General features: G+C 38.3%; 1 protein-coding gene across 3 annotated transcripts; it reads left to right on the plus strand.

The window, feature by feature from the left end:
* Positions 1–1,590: 1,590 nt before the first annotated feature.
* shisa7b (shisa family member 7) lies at positions 1,591–22,308 on the plus strand. 3 transcript variants are annotated; one of them, XM_046844522.1, is made up of 7 exons: positions 1,591–1,756; positions 1,966–2,479; positions 13,038–15,809; positions 16,072–16,214; positions 17,043–17,099; positions 18,932–19,117; positions 19,231–22,308. In XM_046844522.1, the coding sequence occupies exons 3-7, from the start codon at positions 15,055–15,057 to the stop codon at positions 20,034–20,036; spliced, it is 1,947 nt and encodes a 648-aa protein (XP_046700478.1). In that variant the 5' UTR covers positions 1,591–1,756; positions 1,966–2,479; positions 13,038–15,054; the 3' UTR covers positions 20,037–22,308. The 3 variants fall into 3 exon arrangements, with proteins under 3 accessions (XP_046700478.1, XP_046700480.1, XP_046700479.1); XM_046844524.1 differs by lacking the exon at positions 17,043–17,099; XM_046844523.1 differs by lacking the exon at positions 1,966–2,479.
* Positions 22,309–22,967: the final 659 nt, after the last annotated feature.

The following is a 22,967-nucleotide window of genomic DNA, read 5'->3' on the forward strand; positions in this document are numbered from 1 at the left end:
CAGGTGCAGATCACATCAGATTTCACTCGTTTTTGCCAGGAACGTGATTCTGAGGCGACCATAGGCATTAAATCAGCTCAAAAAGACCATAGAAGAAGAATTAGCTGTTCAGTTTCAGTGATTTTGTGTTCACCTCAAGGATTAATGGTGATGGATTTTGAGATTTTGTCTGCTCATCATGGATGTAAAGTCAAGTTCAGAAGCTTTTATTGTCATTTCAATTATATATAGCTGACGCAGTACACAGTGACATGAAACAACGTTCCTCCAGAACCCTGGTGCTACATACAAGAACAATCACAGAAACAGAAAAGACAGGGTTAAGGATTATTAAGTGACCTCGCCACATAAAGTGCATGTGTGCAACCTGGTGCAAAGACAACACAAGACAGTACAAAGACAACACAAGACAGTGCAAAGACAACACAAGACAGTACAAAGACAACACAAGACAGTGCAAAGACAACACAAGACAGTACAAAGACAACACAAGACAGTGCAAAGACAACACAAGACAGTGCAAAGACAACACAAGACAGTGCAAAGACAACACAAGACAGTACAAAGACAACACAAGACAGTACAAAGACAACACAAGACAGTGCAGGACAACACAAGACAGTACAAAGACAACACAAGACTGTGCAAAGACAACACAAGACAGTACAAAGACAATACAAGACAGAGTAAAAAGACAACACAAGACAGTGCAAAGACAACACAAGACAGTACAAAGACAACACAAGACAGTGCAGGACAACACAAAACAGTACAAAGACAACACAAGACAGTGCAGGATAACACAAGACAGTGCAAAGACAACACAAGACAGTACAAAGACAACACAAGACAGTGCAGACAACACAAGACAGTGTAAAGACAACACAAGACAGTGCAGGACAACACAAGACAGTGCAAAGACAACACAAGACAGTACAAAGACAACACAAGACAGTGCAGGACAACACAAGACAGTACAAAGACAACACAAGACAGTGCAGGACAACACAAGGCAGTGCAGGACAACACAAGACAGTGCAGGACAACACAAGACAGTACAAAGACAACACAAGACAGAGCAGGACAACACAAGACAGTACAAAGACAACACAAGACAAGGAAACAGCCGACACTTGTACACTTGATGAACTTCAGAACTATGAAGAATTTAATTTGTGAAACTGAGGATTACGGTTTCTTTGTTACTGGCCACCACATACAAATGCATACAAATTAGTAACAAGAAGGACCAAACTTGGACTAGAAACAAGCTCAAATTGAAAAACTGTTGCATTTGAGCTTTACATATTTGCCAATTCTTCTTTTCATTCCAATATATTCCAATATTGTTAAAGATTGGTGGATAATTTCCCACGTTTGGCAAATGAAAATGCACTCAATTGCCATTTGGTCCAATCATTGCATGCTTGATCCGGGTTTATACAGGGAGCAATCCTATTCCTCGCATTGCACTGGAGCGGAAATGATTATCTCCTTAGGCAAAAAAAATAAGGGAGGGCGCGCGCTGAGTTAATTGGAGCCCACAAGAATTCTCATCCTCATCCTGCGATTTTGATTGAACATTAGAAACATAGAACACCACCGGTCTCTGGCTTGGGATAGAACTTTTTATGGGCTCTAGCTTTTTTCGTTTTTTTTTCTTAGAAATCCATTTCTTCTGGATGCTGGGACCAGAATGCACGCGCACTGCTGCTGCTGCTGCCGGTCCATAAACAAAGCACGTCTTCTCAATGGGGTATTGAACTAGTCTATCTATCTATCTATCTATCTATCTATCTATCTATCTATCTATCTATCTATCTATCTATCTATCTATCTATCTATCTATCTATCTATCTATCTAATCTAATCTAATCTATGCACGACCGAGGTCATTTGCACATTTTCTTTTCTTTTTTTCTTTCTTTCTTTGCTTTTCTTTCTTTTTTTTTTTGCGCACGTTAGCGCGCGCTAGATGATGCGCCGACGATGCTGCGCGCTGCGAATGAAAGAAAAAATCAAGTCGGATGTTTTCCTGGTTCTGGATCTCCAACAGGACGCTGGAACAAAGATGGAAATACAGGAGAATAAGCCTTGATCTGGGACAAACAGGGTTCTTTTCCTCTCTTGCGTTTTCTTTTTCCACCTCCACGGTGTATGGTATATATATATATATATATATATATATATATATATATATATATATATATATATATATATATGTGTGTGTGTGTGTGTGTGTGTGCACGCGCTGAAGGCACTGCGTTCTATATATTTTTTTTGTATGTGCCACGGAGCTCGCGCGTTCTTTACAAGCAACACGTTCAAATCCATAAAAAACAACAACAACAAAAAAAACCCATGACGCTTGAAGAAAGGACGCAATAGATCACGCAACTTTCAAAGGAATGCAAAGCAGATGTTTGGAGACTAAAGAAGAATTGAAATAATAATAATAAAAAAAAGAAGCTCCATGCAGGTAAACAGGACGGTTTCATTCTGATTCCTATTTCTTATTAATATTCATTCCAATCACTTAAAAATGGTGCTTCTATTTGTTTGTGTGTGTATATGTGTGTGTGTGTAAGATCAGTTGTGTATATGCATATGAACCAATGCATTATAGACTCCTTGCATGCCCAAACCCCCCTTGATGTCATGCTATTCTGTGTTTTCATGATGAAAATCACATCCCTCAGTGCTCTATAGAAGAAATAGACTCCTGTGTTGGATTCCTGTGTTATTATTTAATCCTCGAATACCAGAACTTGTTGCTGGATGTTATACCATCTGAATGCAGCACATGGGTTGATTACAGTGTGGTCCAAGGCCTGCTCATTCTTCCACTGTTTCACTCCATCACCTGTTCTTTGTCTCCTCATTCGCCTTTTTCATTCTACCTGTAACTGATCTCACCCTGCGTCCTTTTCTGTCAAGGAGCGAGGGCTGGTAATTGAGGGGGGGAAAAGGAAAACAAATGAGACGGTGTGTGCTATTATTATTCAGCGCTCAGTGACAGGGACGGTGTACTTAGCATACAAAATCAGATCCGAGCAAAGCAACTAGGCAGAGTCACTATTTATGCCGTGGGAGTGAAATAAACAGATTTGGATATATATATATATATATATATATATATATATATATATATATATATATATATATATAAATTGAAGGGCCTTTTTCTTGTTTTTGTTCCATTCCTATTCTCTTTCTCTCTCACAGACACTCTCCTTCTATTTATGCTATGATGCAGTGTTGAAAGAGCCCCTTCTATATACTGGTTTATAAAAAAAATGACAAGAGATGCTGGGGGGAGAAATCTAATGTAGATGTGTGTACAATACAGAGAAAGAGATAGAGAGAGAGAGAGGGAGAGAGGGAGGGAGAGAGAGCGAAGGGAGCGAAAGATATGTGCATGTGCATAGATGTGGGCATCTGATAGGGGTTCTGCTTTTGGTGCTTTGCTTCATTCTGCGACCATCACGGTGCAGAAATGGGCGGCACAGCCAGTCATGCAGACGGGTCAGAACACTCACTGAGGCTGTATTTGTTTCCAACACCCCCCCCCCACACACACACACATAGACATACACACTCTCTATGTTTCCCCTTTTTTATACCTTCTTCTGCATGGCTCCTGATCCACAAAGACCCCCCTTCTCTTCCTCTTCCCCACCTTGCGGCATTGGGTTCTTCCCCGACTAGCCAACCCCCTACACGGTGCACATCTGTGTGCTCTCCAACACCCAATACACACACACACACACTTTTTTTCCCTTTCACCCCTCCCCATAATTCATGTTCTCTCTACACTCCTCTTTGAATGAAATGAGGCTTTGTCCTACCACTAGGTCACGTTGAAGTAGATGCGTTCTGCTCGGTCCACTCTCGAGCCTCTCTTTCGAAAGTGTTATTATTAGCATAATGGTGCGTTGCATCAGTCAAGCCTACATGCTTGTTGTGTAAGGACAGAGTGAAGCTTATGTTATGGCAGTAACTGTTACTCATCAACAAGGCTTTAGCGTATGACTCAATGTGTGAGACGAGGTCACGCAAGCCTTCGCTTTTAAAAATATAGTGCATGCATATTCAGGACGGCATTTGCACGTCGTTCGCACGGATGGATGAATTAACGCGGTGATGAGCACATCCGGCGACAGACTGAAAGAAAGAAAATGTGCTCCTCAACCTAAACGACCATGCTGTGCTGTTCAGATCTTGAGCTACTGGTTAGGAAGCTGCAGTGGGTAACCATGGATACAGTAACATGGTAGATGCAGCATTAGCTGATGGCTTGCTAGCCACTGCTAACTACGGTCCACCATATTAGAAAGCTTCAGATTCAACTGTTAGGCAGTGTAGATGATTAAATCAGCAGTCTTTTTGTTTTGGTGTAAAAACAAGGCATTTCTGCATAATGCAGATTATATGCATATTATATATATATATATATATATATATATATATATATATATATATATATATATATATATATATATATATATATATATATATATTCATGTTTACATGAACAATGTGTCACTAGAAGTAAGGTATTGGCATTCTATTAAATGCATATGAAATGAAAGTAGTGCCAAACAATAATCATTTATTCATTTACTTGATTTATACCCTTATACATAAAATATAAAACTTATAAAAAAAATCTAATATCTCAGGACCACAGTTTGCATTTAAGCAATTCACATTTTACAATGATAAAACTATAATGAATGGACTTTCGGTGTCAGATAAGGATGGGTTCCCTTTTGAGTCTGGTTTCTCTCAAGGTTTCTTCTTGATGCATCTCAGGGAGTTTTTCTTTGCCACAGTTACCACTGGTTTGCTCATTAGGGATATACATTTTTTTTTTTTTTATGAAAGCTGCTTTGAGACAGTGTACATTGTTTAAAGCGATATACAAATGAACATGAATTGAATTAAGACATATTGGAAATGTGTAGCTACTATGTGGGAGTAGTCGCTCAGGGTAAATGTGTCTGCCAAATTCCACAAATGTAAAGATTAATATCTATTGTGCTTGATTATTATTTTTTTTTACAGACCTGGCAACCTTGCTTCCTTTTGACCAAAGACTAGTTGTGCTTGTTCACTGGTTAAACTGCTCCATCGACCTTGTGCGCTAATGGAGTTGAACGATCGCAGTAACACCACGTTCTTACAATTAGACTTCCAGTAAATTCAATTCAATTCAATTCAATTTTTTATTTCTATTGCGCTTTTACAATAAAAACATTGTCTCAAAGCAGCTTTACACAGATAATGTGGTGATTAAAAGTGAACATGTTCTTTATAAGTAAGTTTGTCCCTGATGAGCGAGCCAGTGGTGACTGTTGCAAGGAAAACTCCCTGAGACGGCATAAGGAAGAAACCTTGAGAGGAACCAGACTCAAGAGGAACCCATCCTCATCTGGGTTGCACCGAATGTCCATTTGTGGCAGATATACGATGCGGGGTGCAGTGATGATGATCAGAAGCGAAAAGTAGTCCTGAGTCAATGTAGCAGATTGTTGACATTAACTACAGTCCAATCCATCCTCAAAGCTCCGTTCTTACTCTGGAATTTCATGGAACCACCCAAGGTGTTGATAAGAAACCGTCCCAAGCTGCACAGAGTGGCCTCCAGTCGAAGAGAACACTATCCAGAGGCAGGCCTAAATCCCAAACTACCAGGATGATTTCCTTTGAAACTAGTTGTAGCCATATTTCGAATTGGTATTAAAGAATTGTAGCACATTCTGTTAGTGATTAGTACTTTAATTGATGATGATGATGATGCACATAAATTAACATTGATACTGATACTGATCCCAGTGATTATCCGATTTACTCAAAATGCTGATACTTATCTGAGAAATGCACCCGGAAGCAACATTCTATTTGCAAATTCTGGTGAAGGTGGATAGTGAGCACCAGATATGTTCTTCATAGTTTGAAGGTAGAACTCGCCATAGTGGACGTCTATCGGCTTTTAATGCAGGGTGGTGCCCGTTGTTACGATTTCCCTCTTTGCAGGACAGAAAACCTCAGGTTGTAAAAATACATTGTGTCAGCGAGTGCATGCGCTGAACATTATGTTCCCAGTTTTCCCCACAGAACGTCTCCATAAAAGTCTCCACATGGGCAGTGTGTGTCTCTAAATCCTAAATTTCGCTGACTTTCATGAAGTTTGTATAGCACTTAAGCTGTTGTCACTAAACAGTCGGTGAAGGAATACTGTGACTCATTTCATGATTGACTGGCTCATCACCTGCTGGTAGGACAGTACACCCTGCAGCAGATCATTTAAATAAGGAAGTAGGCACTGATTCTATGGTCTCTAAAGCGTCTCGTACTCAAATTGTGAACGGAAAGGGTAAACCACAAAAGACAAACTATTCCACAATTCATTTGAAATGCACAGCAGATAGAACTGAAGTTTTGGGTATAAGACGATATTTAGGGTTTTACATCCAGAATGGGGTCTAAAAACTGCACTTCTGCATTCGGAAGAATCATTTGAGTTTGCACTTGACATCTCTGTATATACGTATGCAAAATGATGTAACTGTTTTTTTAGGACTAACCCCTGGTGGTAGTTGACAGTGAAACCCTACGTAATCGTGTATTTTCAGATAGGATGCTGAGATGTCTCTGTACTTCCAAGTGAATCATAGCCTGGAAGCCTGGTCACGCCCTGATCTGACATGAACTGTTTTAGCATTCGGAGCCTGTGCTGCGGCACGTGCTATATTCTGCCTAACTCCATTCCATACAAGCGCAGCGCCAGTAATGCGCCTCTGACGCAGATGGTGTGTATCAAAACCCCTGTTAAAATGGAAGCTCTGTGCATGCACCTCTCATGCACTTTTAACAATGGACATTGTCCCAAAGCAGCTTTAGAGATAAGTAGGTTATACAATTGCAATAAAAATTTTAGGACCTATAAGTTTTTCCCTAATGAGCAAAATCAGTGGTGACAGTAGCAAAGAAAAACTGATGGTTTGAGGAAAAACATTGAGAGGAACAAATCATTGTTGAGTTGTTCTGTTCAGTGAACAGTTCAAGACACTGAGCCACTGTAGCAGACTTTTTGTATTATTTACAGCTCAAATCCATTCTTTTAGTTCTTGAGTTGCTCAGTAACTTCATGGATCTTTAGGCAGTTCACATGGAACCATTCTCAGCTGCACATTTCGATCTTTAATTAACCTCCATCCAGAGGTAGGGAGTCGGGTCTAAATCGGGCGGATCTGCAAAGAAGAAAGGGACAGGAGCACTGATACGGTACCTCAGACCATGTTTTAAACCTTAGTGCTGGTCCAGAACATATGGAGGTGGTCAATCAAGGTCCAAGAGACATGCACTAAGTGGAAACTACATATATTTTTCTTGAAATATACAATTAAAAATGATTAATCCACCTTAGGCTATGACACTTTATCTTTTTGTGAAACTGTTTAATATAATCATGTGAGTCCTGTGATGGATTTTTAGATCTTTTAATGAATACTTAGATGGAATATCATAGTCAAGGTCGAGAGTAAGAGCATATATGGTCTGCTTTAGGAATTTCCAACAACAAAAGCGTTCTCCCTGTTGGTTGGAGATGAATCACGAGTTCGAATCCTGTCGATGGCTCAACCTTCCATGGTCAGGAAAACAAAATTGACCATGCTTTAAATGTGGGAAATGATGGCATTGTTTTTGTCCCATTTCAACCACAGTGACACCTGGGAATCATGGGTGTCTGAGAATGCCTCCATGTGGAAGTGGGCAGATTGTGCTTTCAACCAAATGTTTTATGTCGGCTCTTGACGTTGTATGAGAAGCAGTTTGATAAGATCGGAGGATGTATACGATAGCCTACATTGAAGAAAAGAGAAGATTGGGGAAAATGGAGGCAAAACTGTACTTAAAGTACTAAATCTGCTTGCCTTTTTAAGTGGATTACCACATTGAATACACTATTAAGGACAAAAACTTGTGGACACCTCACCATAAGCTATATGTGGTATGTGCTTTGTGAACATCCCATTCCCCATTTAGTCTCTTTGCTTTTATAATAGCCTCCATTCTACTGGGAAGATGTTCCACTAGATTTTGGAGTGTGTTTGTGGAGATTTGTGTTCATGTCGTCACATTAGTCTTAGTAAAGTCAGGTACTGATGTAGAGTGAGGAGGTATGGGGTCTAGTCAACGTTCCAATTCATCCCAAAGGTTTTCACTTGGGTTGAGGTCAGAGCTGTCTCCATATTGGTGGGATCTTCCACTCCAACCCATGTCAACCAGAGAATGCTTTGTGCACAGGGGCATTGTCATGCTGGAACAGATTTGGGTCTCATAATTATATAATCCTACCGCATCCAAAGCGACCATGTATAATTGTGTATATAAGTTTGTGATAATATTTTGGGGAAGAACCACTTATAGCTGTAAAGGTCGGGTGTCCCAATACTTTTGTCCAAATCAGTGTATCAGTCGAAACTGCGAAAGATTTCACAAGTCACATAATATCTGAGATCATCTAAAGCTGACTGCATAAACCTTCTCTTTCACACTATTCATTATATATTTGAAATAAAACCAAATGCACTAACAAAGGAAAACATAATTTTTTAGACAATTTCCTCTCATGGCAAAGGGATTTGATTTTTTCGTTCTGATATCTGTTGTGCAATTGGAAAATTGTTAAGCCATCTTGCAGATTTATTTCAGTTTCCCAAACGCTACTCCTCCTACAGTGTTTTAGATAAAAACCACTACATGTTCCAAAAACCTTCATTTCATGCCCACTCACACAATTTACTTGCTTCCATTTCTTTCTCAGATAGCTGCTTTTTGTCTCTTTAGTCTCTGTTTTTGCTTCTATTTTTTGCAGTAATGTGCAGGGATACTCAAAAAGCAGCTTTTTGCTAATTGAGTAATAATTCATAACCTCTGACACATCCTTTTTTATCCCAAACACTTATGATGCACTTTATGAGGGATACCTGCACTTTCATGTAGTTATCTAACCTGCCAGTCATGTGGCAGCAGAACAACAAACAACACAGAAAATCATTTAGATGCAGAATTAGAGCAAAAAACATGGTTAAATGGTGCTGATGGCTTATTCTGAGTATCTCTGCTGATTTCGTGTTATTTTCATGCGCAAGGGTCTCTAAAGGGTCAAGGGTCTTTTGCACACAAAATGTAAAATACAAAATACTGCATATCCAGTGTACCTCAGTGAGTAGAGACACCTAGCTGCTGAGAGAAGTTTGGAGGAGAATGGAGAACTGATTTAAAGGTTCATGGTTGTTTGACATATACATATTACATACGTGATGTAACATAGTGAAATGGTTTTTTTTTAGTTACTCGTTCCACAGTGCAACATCAGACAGAGAACATACAAGTATATAACTGACACAGTACACAGTGAAATGAGACAATGTTCCTACTGAACCCTGGTGCTACAAAAAAACCCAACATAAAGCTACATAAAAGAAAACACAGAGCTAAGGACTAGTAAGTGTCCTGTTCTTTTCCTGGTCCGTCTCCAGGAAGATGCAGCTCTACCTCTGCCATGTTATTCTATTTTCTATGTGACTGTCAGGACACACCTCGGACCCCGTAGTGTTATGATGCGTCATATTCATATAGCAGCAGAGGTGCTGAGAGAACGCGCATGAGAAACAGTTTAGGTTTATTTTGCACCTTGTTATCTTCATGTGTTCAATACTTATTCCATGTGTCATTTCACTTATTTATTATGACTCAACTTGAGTTCGGATTTTTTTGTATGAATTCAATATTTGGCTTGATGGCTACATCTGGTGGAAATTTTGTGTCAATAGCCCACATAGAAATCCCCCTACTGATAAAAATGCTGATGTGTCAAATACTTATTTTCCCCGCTGTATGTATGTCATTTGAGCTTATAGGAAGTTTAAAGTAACTTATATAACCACTTTGTTACATCTGTGCTAAACTGAAAAGCATCTCAATGTACAAGACATATAAGCTTTAAATCAAATAAAACTGGCAAGTTGGAAAATTCACCTGTTTCCCCAGTTTAACTCTTCTTTCAGTTTTCTGTTTTGACATGGATTGAACCTGATGTCTTGATGTTGTCTTCTTCTCTTCGAGCTCATTCATCACAAGGTCCATGTGTTCTGTTTTCTAAGGTGCTTTTTTGTTCTCACAATGATTTCTGGTTCCATCATCCAACTGATGACTTTATCTATCTTTTTTTTTATTCATCCTTATTTGCACTTGCGTTCATACTAATAATATTTGTGGTTCTATCATAAATGACTTTATTGCAGCTCCACTGCAGAGAACAGCTTGCTGTGTTTTCTAATTTATATGAAACACCATCCTCTGCACTCAGTGAACCTTCTACTTCTTTTTTTTCTCTTTTATATAATTAGTATTGTAATTGTGCCCCATGTTGGAGTGGGGAAAGAAGAACAAGATAGTAGAAGGTTGAAAGTATCAAGTATTGTGTTAAAGCTGGTGTGCACTCATCTTTTTTTCCACAGCGAACTGTGTTTTGCAGTAATACTACTCTTTCTTTTCATTCCATCTCATCCAAAATACACAAGACACCTTTCATTTTAGATTACGGTTGGATTTCAATTTAGGTCCAACAAATTACATCACACGATTGTTTAACGGCATTTTAATTTTTGCAGTTTCTCAATATGCTCATAGAATTCAGATTCCTGGATGTCGAAGAGCTTTTGAGCTTTGGGGCTCAAATTTATTTTTATACACTTTATGGGCCAGATGTACATCCATCAGGATTTTAAATGTTGATATTACAGAGGAGCAGATGTACCAGGCTGTTTGCACCCATTTCAGGCACAATTAGGCCACATCCTGCATGTACAAGCCTAAGCACTGTGCCTGCTGAAACATGCATACTACACTTTTCTCCCGCTTACATACGCCTTTAATAGGAAAGATCGCACGAAAAATGGGAAGTGAGGCTGATTACATATTCTGTTCGGTGTAATAAAGTTTGGACAATTAGCAGCGCCTGATGCTGTGTGCGATTCTGTTTTCCCTCAGAACCAGGTATAAATCTGCGCTTTGAATTCTCGCCTACTGTGTGTGTTGCCAGATGTGTGGTTTATCTATAGAATCTGGATACTTTTATTTACGCCGAACAAATCTGCTTAACACGGCTTAGTACATACATTTTTTTTTTGTTTTTTTTGAGAAAAATCTTCATCCTGGTCAGTTTCATGGCAGCTCTGGAGCCTGTTCTGGGAGCACTGGTCACAGCATGAATTGTATGTCAGCTTCGAACCCATGTTCTATGACGCAAATGTCCAGCATGAAGTTCATGCAGTAGTTTTTAGTCTACCGTCTTTAAACACACACACCATAGTTTGCGTCAGAGATGGAAGATGTGCAATAAATACAAAATCACAGTAAACAAGACAAGCACACTGATCCCCGCAAACATGGCTTAATTGAACGATATTACATTCACCCTCATCATTCATCAGCTTCTAAAAACTTGGCACTTGATCCAGCACATCCTATTAGTTTGCGTTTGATGTAATCATGCTTACACAGCTACAGCTTAATGAAGCCACAAGACACCACGAGATCAGATTTGAGAGGTTGGAACACGTCTTTAACATGCTGTTTTGATTTCTACATTTTAATATTAATAACTTTGATAAGTATTTGATATGCTTGTGCTTGCTGAAAGTCAATCAAAAAGAAGTATTTCATTTAATATGTGTTGAAATGAAACAAACGCTGGCACTGGACTTAATACTTCTCCTTAATGCTGCTCAAATCCTTGAGCTGATATTGGGCAAAAATAATCCTTTTAAACCCAAAGTCAGAATCACGTGTAACTGAGGAATCTGCTGTTTTAGACAAACACCCACCATTTGTGTGTCATTCTTTTCTAAATTCTGTGCAGTTTTGGTGTTAAATCTCTAGCATGTGAACGTGACTTACATTTGAATGCAGACTTGTTTATGCTAAATAAATAAATGAGCAGTTATATCAGTTATTGGTATGAATTTAATAATTAAATTGCTTGAATCTAGTGTTTGATGCTACTGAATAAATGGACATAGTCAAATGTCTTATAAATTGCACATTATACATACTGGACTATAAATACTGCTGCATACACTATATGGACAAACGCTTGTCACCAGGCCATACGTTTCGCTGTGCTTTTTGAGCATCTCGATCCAAATTTAGTCTGCATTTCCTCTTACAATAACCTCCACTCTCCTGTAAAGATGTACCACTAGATTTTGGTGTGCTTGTGGAGATTTGTGTTCATTCAGTCACAATGGTGTTAGTAAAGTCAGGTACAGTACTGATGTAACTGAGGTGAGGAGGCCTGGGGTACAGGTAGCGTTCAAATTCATTCCAAAGGTGTTCAATAAGGATGCTCTATAGCATCAGAACTCTATAGCAGGGCACTTATGATCTTCCACTGCAACCCATGTAAAGCATGTCTTTATGGAACAGGGTTTTGATCTCCTAGTTCAAGTGAATGGAAATATTTAATACATACAAAGACATTTTATATAATTGTGTGCCGCCAACTTTGTAGTAACAGAAAATCTATATAATGGACCAGTCATAAAAAGCATTTTACTGTGTTATACTGTGTATGGTTATTTAGATTACAAATAAACAAAAAAAAATGTATTTGAAATTTGCTGATTCATTAAAGAAAAAATATCCCACTTGTGTTATTTTGCTTGAAAACATCTGTCTGGGTTTATAACATAGGAAATGTATTTTAAAAATGTGTTATTGATTAATGATCATCCAGTAAAACTAAACCAGTATTTAAAGTGCAATCAGCCAATTTCCAAATAAATGAATTATGAAGTGCACAAAATAAAATATTCCTTAAGTGTTAAACGATTTTTTTTTCCAGTCTTGCCTGTAATGTTATTTTAACTGGTATACTTGGTATATTTTGAGATTGTATGTGTTTTTCAGAAATGAATGATCCAAATAGGATTTTCACTCATTCTGATATCTTTTTCTTTCAGTGAAAATTCCAGATTAACTGAGGCATGCAAGAGCCAAGAAGAATGAACTGAATAAAAGACACCAGTGTGAATGAGGATGACTGAAAAACCAGCCAGGAAGAAAAGTCTTTATTTTTTAAGAAGACTGCAGGAACATATGTTTATTTCTCTTTTTATGAGCCAGGCTTTTTTGCAAAAAAAAATGAAATGTTGAATTGCACACCTTGAAGTACTCGTCTCCTTGTTCTTCATCTGCTTTTTGAAGTGCAGCCAAAACTAGTGCCAAACGATAACTGTGCCAAGTCGGGCGAAAAAACAACAAAAAACATTTCAGACGCATTTTTTAATCCATTTTTTTACCCTTTTATCTTGCATTTAGCATGATCTTACACATGAAGTGCTTTATTCAGGAGTGACTGTTAGCTGTGCAATTAACCTCACGTTCACTGGTAGGAGTTGGCCCTTGATTGAGTGACCATAAAAGGGCCGACAGACGCTTCCTTAAACCCCACGAAGTGACCTGCTGCTAATTTTGTCCTTGCGAGGCCTGCCATGTTTCTGCTTCATCAATCAACCTCCAAGCCATTCTATGCGTCCGCATTGACTGCTATTCTTCCCTGATTTTAGTGCACTAGAAAAGTGTTTTGTCTTCGAAAAAAATAAATATCCTCAAGCCATAGTTTGTATAGCCATCCCAGTCATGACAGTTAATATTAGGTTATGGGATAACAATATTAACAAATTCGGTTTATAAAAGCATGTTATTATAAGAAGGTATATTCAGGGACACTCTTGAAACCAGTGACAAGAGTGCATTCTGCTATATTCACCAGCATATAATGAGCCATTTGTATGTTTACATGAGTTTTCCATTGGTTTTCACTATTTGGAAACCACACATTAGAAGTAAAAAAACAAACTATTCTGTACTGTAATTCGGATAGTTTTACTTTGTTGCCCTGAACACGTGCCATATGAATGACTCAATCACTCCCTCAAAACTCATATACAAGCAGACACACTTCATTTCTGACTTTTTTTAAGTCACAGATTAACACATGCCTGCTAGCTTCTTCTCCCTCACTGATTAGACTCTTCTGAAGTCTTTGGGATGAGCTATCTTCCTGTATAACTTAATACGAGAAAAAAAGACGTGCACTTCGTCAATGTTTCATTTAGAGTTACATTTTTCACAGTTATTTGAATAGTCTTGATGACCTCCTAAACACAGAAGACTTTCTATTTAAAGTATGCAAAAAATTCCAAGCTAAAAGCTTAAAAAGGTCTTCGTGGGATTTACTTGATTTTTCTTAAACCATTACCACAACCAAAAACTCCTCCATCTCATTTCTTTAGACGATGTCCCATTACACATTTGATGCGAGTTTACAATTCACAAAGAATACGTAAATCACACAAGTAAACGTTTTTTGTGTTTAGTTTTCTTTTTATCTGAAATTGATATTTTTTTTCAAAGGTTCAAAGAAACTAGGGCATTTCTAAATGCATTTAATAATAATAAACGAATAATTCAAGTTATAATAGAAAGAAGAGAAGACTTCAGTATCAAGTTTACACTGAAAGAGAAATGTTTACGTGCTCCCCTTTAGGTGGAATACTGTTGCATCCAAAATTTTGACATTCCATGAAATTCACGTCACTGAACTTTTCAACAAATCATTCATACACCTAAGTTCATTTTTCTAGAACATACGTCAAAAACTTTATTGTTGAACTAAGACGAAACGAATACTGTAAAAATCGTTTCAAGACTATTTTCCACTTGATTTCACTCTGTTCTGTTTTGATGTTGATATTTCTATAGTATTTCTTTTCCCAAACAGCACTGAATATAATCCAGATGTTCTTCAACAACGAAAAATTGTTTTGTCAACTCTGCATTTGTTGACTGCAAAAAGTTGGCGTAGTATTTGAAGAAAAGCGAACTAGTTAAGTGAAATCTAACCTCTTGTGTATGTTCCGTATTGATTTACTTTCTCGACACACCAGTCTTTGATATCTTTAAGAACCAGTTTGCATGAAGTGCTACATTGCTCTTCTGGTTCACGGAGACGCCCTGAGACGCCCCCTTATCATCATCAAAATGCCATTCGCTGCCATTTTGTGTGTTTTTCTTCTTTTGGACCATGTAATTTTCACAGTGGCTGTTAGTTCAGAGCGTCACTCAGCCAATGGCAGGCCACTGTTGCTTTTCTTGCGAGGCTGGAGCAAAGACATTCCAACCCCTTCACTGAAAGGGAAAGGAAAAGAAGCAGCAGCCATAGCAGTGGAACCAGAAGTGGCTGAAATCCCTGCAAAGCCTCTTCCTCAGATCATGCTCCCTCGTAATATGACAGCCGATGCCCTGAAACCCCCACTGGGGGCTGCGCAGGTGGCGCCGCCACCACGTCGTCTGGTGGACGTTGATGTGTGCAGGGGCTACTATGATGTAATGGGACAGTTTGACCACACCTTTAACTGCACAAAGGGCACTTACATCTACTGCTGTGGCACTTGCTATTACCGCTTCTGCTGTGAGCATCAGCGCAACCGGCTAAACCAGGACATCTGCACCAATTACAACTCGCCCATCTGGGCCAACACACAGGTGCCTGCAACTCATCCCCCAAGCCGCTCGGATCCAGACTTCGACCCTTTGCAGCAGCAAAGCAACAATACAGTTTATGTCATCGGTGGTGTCATTTCTTTTACATTGGTCGTGGCCATTGGAGTGAAGGTGGCTTTCCGCAAGGTCTCTCGTAGGCCCAGGAACCGAGATCTCAATATGCCCAGGTGAATGACTCCATACACATATTAACATGGAAACATAGAAACAGAATTAAATTGTACTATTTAACATATGCCAGAATTTGTATGCAAAAGTTAAAGATAAAAATGAAGGAATAGTCTTATTCTCATATTGCTGTATAATTAACATTAGTATCTAATTCAGGTGGTTAAACTCAAATTTGACTTTTTTTCTTCTCTTCTATAAAGTCAACATTGATCTACAGATTTACATTCTCCTATTATGCCTTTTTTCTTTTTTCATTAGATCACTGGTAGATATATTGCGTCATCAGTCCAGCCCAGTACAGCAGAGTGAGAGAAACAACAGCACCACCACCAACAAAGGCAACCAGGGACGGCAGTCCAAAAACCATTACACACCTGTCCTTCAGAGCAAAGACAACCGGAGTAAGTGTTATGCATATAAAGCATGATATGTATTAGGTTAGAACAGTTAAAATGACATATACAATCCCTTTCAAAAGAATTGGAACAACAAGGATCATTCTTTTGTATTTGCCATACATCTGGTGAATCAGAATTTAAAGTTCTATTTCCTCATTTTTTTTTATGTGTGTGTTTAATTTGGCACCTTTCAACTTTCAACTCACCCATTTCTAAAGTGGTCAAAAATACTAGAACGTGTGATTGACAGGTTCCTTGTGGCCCCGGTGTATTCTGTTAGAATAATTGTTTAAAGTGTTAAACTGAGCCTTGGGTTTTTCAAATGTCAAAACATTTGTTGCATTTGTTCTGAAAAAAATCTATGGGAGAAAAGCAGGTTATTTTGAAGCTGAGAAAAGAGCAGAAAGAGCCATTGAAGGAGCATTGGGCAGAACAAATAAAACCAATTTTAAATATCCTGAGAATAAATGAATTACTTTTGTACTAATTACTAGCCTAAAACAAACAATAATTGAAGAAGCTGTGCAACAAGCCTGGAAAATGTTTAGAAAATAGAAAGCACCAGAATGTGGTTATAGCTATGAAAATATATCCAAATATTAAGTGTTAAGACCATTTTCGGTGGTCTGCCACCAAAGATACCATGTAGTACATTGTGTACCACATCTAAATCTGAGGAAATCAAAGTTATCATTTACTATTCATTATACTATTCGTGTGATTGAATAATCGGAAGTTGAGCCATCATAACTCCATCATAACAATACGTACATGAGTTTGAAGGTATAGTATAGAAGTATGATGAGCTGGATTTGCTCTGCTCTTTTGCAGTTGGGAAACACAATTTAATCCAGTCTGGGTCCAGCCCCAAACACACAGCTACTATAGGTAGGTCAAAAAAATAGATGCTGTGTGTGTGTGTGTGTGTGTGTGTGTGTGTGTGTGTGTGTGTGTGTGTGTGTGTATATAAAGTAATCCCCCGCTTTACTGCGGTTTGAATCTGGCGCCCCCCTATAACTAATTTGCTACGTAACTAATTAGATTGGATGATTTTCCCGGTCTCTCGCGGATAGCACGATAGACCAAAGAACTTATAGGGAATTGTTTTTACAGAGTTTTAGTTTTATATAATGAAATTAATTAATACAAATATAATTATTTATTATAAAATGAAGTAAAATGGTAATAAAGTACAGTACTGTATACATAAAATAAAATTTCGGTGTGGCGTCTGTTTATCGCGGTTTGTTGTTTATCGCGGGTGGTTTTGGAACGTAACCACCGCGATAAATGGGGGATTACTGTATATATATATATATATATATATATATATATATATATATATATATATATATATATATATATATATATATTCTACTGATTTAATGTAGACAAGCTGTGTTTCACCAGCAGTTATACCAGTATACACCAGTATGTATGTATGTATGTATGGATGAATGGATGGATGGATGGATGGATATATAGTTAGATAGATAGATGGATGGATAGATAGATAGATAGATAGATAGATAGATAGATAGATAGATAGATAGATAGATAGATAGATAGATAGATAGATAGATAGATAGATAGAGAAAACTGCCAATTTACAGTGACAGTAATTAAGCATTCATTTCTCCTTAAGCTCATCAAGCTCAAACTGTTCCATATGTTTTATAGGAAAAAAAGACTCACAATAATTGTATTCTGCAAATGAGAATTCAGCTAGTGGCATCTGTCTTGAGTCCAACTGGCCCAAAGATTGGAAGTACACACATCCTTCACTCAAGTAGAAGTGCAGATACTCATGTTTTAAAAGACTGTGTTAAAAGTTGAAGTTCTGACTACAATTTTTCACTCAAGTTAAAGTAAAGAAGTTTGGGCTCTGACATGTACTTAGGTAAAAAGTCCCTACTACCTGTTTTAGTGTCACGCTGGTAACTGGACCTCATGACATATTAATATATTAATACAAAAGTATTTAAAATTTTGTTCTCTAATGAATGTGTCCAGGCTGAACATCCACCATATAGAACACAAACAGTGAAAAGATGATGATCAGGAATGTCTCTGTTCTCAGTCATGTTTACATCATTGACTCCCTCTGTCTCATCCATGTCAGTCCCATACTTCTTGTTGCCTTCTGCCTCGCTCGTTGTTAGCTTCACAGGCTAGTCTGTGGTGTGTGAGAGCCAGGAAATGATACACTAATGGTAGGTTGAAAAAGCTGCACAATGACAAGAAATAGGTTGATGGACTAAAAATGGTGTGCAATGTGAAGCAAAAATATTGATCATGTCACCAAATAGATTCAAACCAAAGAACTGGTTTGAAAATGTAAGAAGAAAGAAGTACAGATATTTGTGTAAAAAAATTAATGAATGAAACTAAAAAGTTGTCAGAAAAATAAATAGTGAAGAAAGTCCTGATACCCAAAAAATCTATTTAAGTACAGTATCAAAATATAAGTACTTCATTACTTCCCATCTCTGCTGGCTACAGGCACTAAACTTATATATTCTTTTCTGCAACTTGTAACTGCTTTATCTGTGTAATGCTGCTTTGAAACAATGTCCATTGTTAATAGCGCTACTCTTATAAAAAATTAATTAAAATAATTGACTTTGCAGAATATGATTATTGGACCCCTTTAAAAAATGTATGCCTACCTGTTGTCCTATCGATGATGTTTAGATGCATATCCTTCTCTGTTTTATCAGAACGTGTTCCAAGGATGAACAATGCCCAGCTAACCACTGCAGGAACTCTGATCTCCAGCAAGACCAACAATACAGGCCACCCTCTAACCTTCTCTCATTCCTTCCACAACCTGGCCCAGCTTCCTCCAACATATGATGCTGTTATGAAACCTGATATTAACCGTTATTCCTCTCTCAAGAGACTAGGTGAGTGTGTGAATGTTTTATGCGTGTATTTTCTAAATTGCTTTAAAACAGATTGGTATTGATTTAATTGACTTATTGAGGCTGTATCTAATTTGTCTCTCAACTACATGCAGAAAAAGATCTGGATGAGTACACAAGTTATTATAGCTCGAAAAGACGACCCAACGATGCACCACCTTCCTTCCACTCCTCACAGCATCACTTGCATTGGGGTGGTGATTACACCCTAGGGACAAGGGGTACGCTTCCCCTGCACTCATCCCGACCCCAAATGCATTTACCTACCTCTACGTCCACGCCAAACCCTTACCCTTTACCCAAGTCGCCGTACAGTCCTACCTTCGAGACAGTGATCCAGCCTCCACGCCGGGTGATGTCTCAAGACCAGCTGCTGGCTTTGGGAGAGGGAAGCACCCTGTCTTACTTGTCTAAAAACCAGCAGCACCAGTATTACAAAGCCATGGCCACCAGCAAAAGTTCTAACTCAAAGACACTGAGAAAGTCCCACGAACGCCTAATGTTGTCTCCTGATGACAGAATGATGGGAATTACGTTGGGGGACTACGGGGGGATGATGTCTCACCTCAGCCACCATAAGAAAACGCAGTCACAGCAGAACGTGTGCGTGACTCCATTACTTGAACGACACCACATGATCAAGATGAATTCGCACCCCACATCTGGCTGTGAACAGGAGTTCAGCACCATTGCTGCTGCTACCATGTCATCTGGTCATGGAACTGGTTGGGGGGATGGTCACGGCTCTGCTGGTGGCCCCGGAACGATAGGCCAAAGCGCCCGCAGGATGGCGTTTGCTGCAAAGCGACAGAACACCATTGAACAGCTGCACTTCCTCCCTGGGGCAGGGGGAGGCAGTCAGGCACTGTGGACAGGGAGTAAAAATGAGGTGACGGTGTGAAGAAGGGGTGAGGCAGAAGAAGACAGAAGACAGGGATGATAGTAGGATTAAGCATATTTGCTCAAACGGAAGAGAGGACTAATACTTTAAACGGAAAGTATACAGTAGAATGACAGGAGATCTGCATAATAGGAAAGATGGAAAAAGCTTGAGAGTGAAGCGCAATGTGAGTCTCATAGCAGGAGAACTTGGTATACTGCTAGGACAGAAGTGAGGCAATATGTGGTTCTTGGAGATCCATTTTTGCCCCTTGCTGCTTGTTGCTAAGAAACAGGATAAGATACCACCCTTGTACTGCAAAGGTATTTTTAGGATGAAACTATGTGAATAACTACGGTTTCTAGTTTGAACCCATCTGACTGTGTATAGAGCATATACATAATCTTGAAAACATTGCATTGCGACAATTGAGCCATACTTTTCGAACATTTTATGGTTAAAAAAATGAATGAAAATTATTTTAAAGGTTTTCTCCTCCAGCTCGAACCTTCACAAGCAAGTCTATATCGTTTTATATATAAGATAAAATGCGTAATACTTCTGAGTATTGTTGAGAAAAGACAATGTAGGATCACGGGAGAAAATAAGAGGTGGAAACTTAAATGGGCTCTGATTACTGACAAGTATATTTGTGAAGACTGTATATTTGTGAACTTTCCAGATGTAATGTTATGGCATCACAATTAAAACATTTTGACTTCTAAGTTAGCGTGAATTCCACTGCATCTTTATGTGGGCAGTGAGGGGAAAACATTTCCGAATTATTAATTGAGTTACGTCATTAAGCAGATTTGAAAAAATCCATAAGAAGCTGTGAAACTTGATACTGACATCCAGTATATTGAACAATTATTGCGATACAATTCTTTTAGATTCAAGAGTCCTGACTCTTCTATAATTCAGCTAGGGGTAGGTGTAGGGTAAATGTTTGACTTTGAGCCTCCTATAATATGGTGACTATTGTTGGTCACATTTAAAAAAATTTAGATTTCTTGGCTTTATTGTATTACCTTGTTAAGGGCGCCTATGAGAGCAATATGCAGTGGTATCTTTTGATTCATAGGGACATGTTTAAAGAATCTAAAGGCCTTGAAGTCTTTTAGTTAGAATAAAATACTACCTTGTGCTCAATATGTGGCAAAAAAATCAGCCAGTAGGCATTGTGCCTGTTCAAGCATGTCCGACCAGTTAAAGGACTGATACATATGACTTTCCTAGTCCTGGTTCCTGGCATTTGGTCTGCTATTATGGACATTTGGAAGAAGGCAAATGGATCATGAGCATGAGTATTTGTTAGGAACAGAACTGCAGACACAAAGAGTAAGTATTGAATAAGATTAGTAGGAAAAAGGGAAAGTGGATGGGGAGTTGGTGGACTCTTTATTCCAAGGGCTATTCTGAAACTTTTATGTGTGTTTTTGCTTCTGTACTTGGTCATTTATTTATTTATTTATTTATTTATTTATTTATTTATTTATGATCATGTGTCAGTGTAAGTGACACAGCTGTAGAACAACATGCAGAAAACGACAGAGCAAGTTCTTATATAGCTAATTATGTAATCTGCCAAGCTGAATACACTGTAATATACTAAGATATATGTTATTTTCTGATTAATGAACAGGCTAGATTTGGTATATTCTACAAAAAGATGTGTATATTCCTCCACTGTATACTCAGCAGACCCTCATAAGGCAGTTATGTGGTGATGCCTGAGACAGTTTTAATGCTTGAAATGAACAGTTAAAAAAAAACAACAAAGGTCCTAGAAAAATAATATCCTTGAAAGAAAATTCTTATTTCAGCTTTTGTCTACTTTAGTTGATTCCAGTATAAAACGTGTACAATTTTATACTGATTTATACACTATAAAAGAAGTCTGAAATCAATTTCATGTTCATACCAATTATCGGTGTTCAGGTCACAGTTAATGTTTGCTTCCTTTCGCTTCCATTTCTGTAACTTTCCTTTTTTGTTACTATACAACTTCCTTGTGGATCCTATACTTTGTAATTAAAGACAAAAAAGAAGCAATTAAACTGAAAAGAGGAAAAGCATGAAGATGTCAAAAAAAAAAAAAAAGCCAGTGTTGATGTCATTACTGATGATTAGTGATGTCAAGGTGTGTATGTTTCCTGTCTGTGTGTCTGTGTTTCTGTGCCTGTGTGTATTTCTGAATCTGTCGTTTGGAATGCTGAATCTCACATTTGATCTGACTTTTATCCCAAATGTCAGACAATGTGCAAGACAAATTAAACCCCCCACAAATTTATTTTCTGTTTACACGAGTACATTCTTCTTTCTACGTATAAATGCTTATAATAAAGACTGGAACAATTTCCAAACTTGCATTTAGTTAAATATTTTCAACCCTGGTGAATTATTACAAACACACAAAGTTACAGCCTGCTATTTTTTTTTGTGTATTTTGATTTGTATCACTTTCAGTGCAATAGATAAGATAATAAATCTTGGGACTATTTTTTGCAGGCAGTTTTTTATATTGAGCTTTGTAAAAAAAACTATTCTTACTTTCAGTCATTATACACTATCTTGGTTCCCTGGTGGTCTAGTGGTTAGGCTGCGGCCCTCTCAACAGTGGGGCCTGGGTTCGATCCCCGGTCAGGGAACCATCCCCAGCCATTAGGGGTGCACAAGCCTTAGTGCAGGTCCCAAGCCCGGATAAATGGGGAGAGTTGCGTTAGGAAGGGCATCCAGGGTAAAAACATGTGCCAAATCAAACATGTGGATGGTCCGCTGTGGCGACCCCTAATGGGAGAAGCTGAAAGAAAGTTTTTAGCCATTATACACCATCTTGCAAATATGGCCTCTTGCTACATTTACATTTATGGCATTTGGCAGATGCCTTTATCCAGAGTGACAATTATCTCATTTATACACCTGAGCAGGTGAGGGTTACGGGCCTTACTT

This window comes from Silurus meridionalis, chromosome 29, assembly GCF_014805685.1.
Source record: "Silurus meridionalis isolate SWU-2019-XX chromosome 29, ASM1480568v1, whole genome shotgun sequence".
Taxonomy (NCBI): Eukaryota; Metazoa; Chordata; class Actinopteri; order Siluriformes; family Siluridae; genus Silurus; species Silurus meridionalis.

Excerpts from the sequence above, each read along its gene's own strand:
- shisa7b (XM_046844522.1), top strand. The coding sequence starts at position 15,055 with ATGAAGTGCTACATTGCTCTTCTGGTTCACGGAGACGCCCTGAGACGC. Across the intron at positions 15,810-16,071 it reads CGAGATCTCAATATGCCCAG|ATCACTGGTAGATATATTGC; the intron begins GTGAATGACTCC and ends TTTTTTCATTAG. Across the intron at positions 16,215-17,042 it reads TCAGAGCAAAGACAACCGGA|TTGGGAAACACAATTTAATC; the intron begins GTAAGTGTTATG and ends GCTCTTTTGCAG.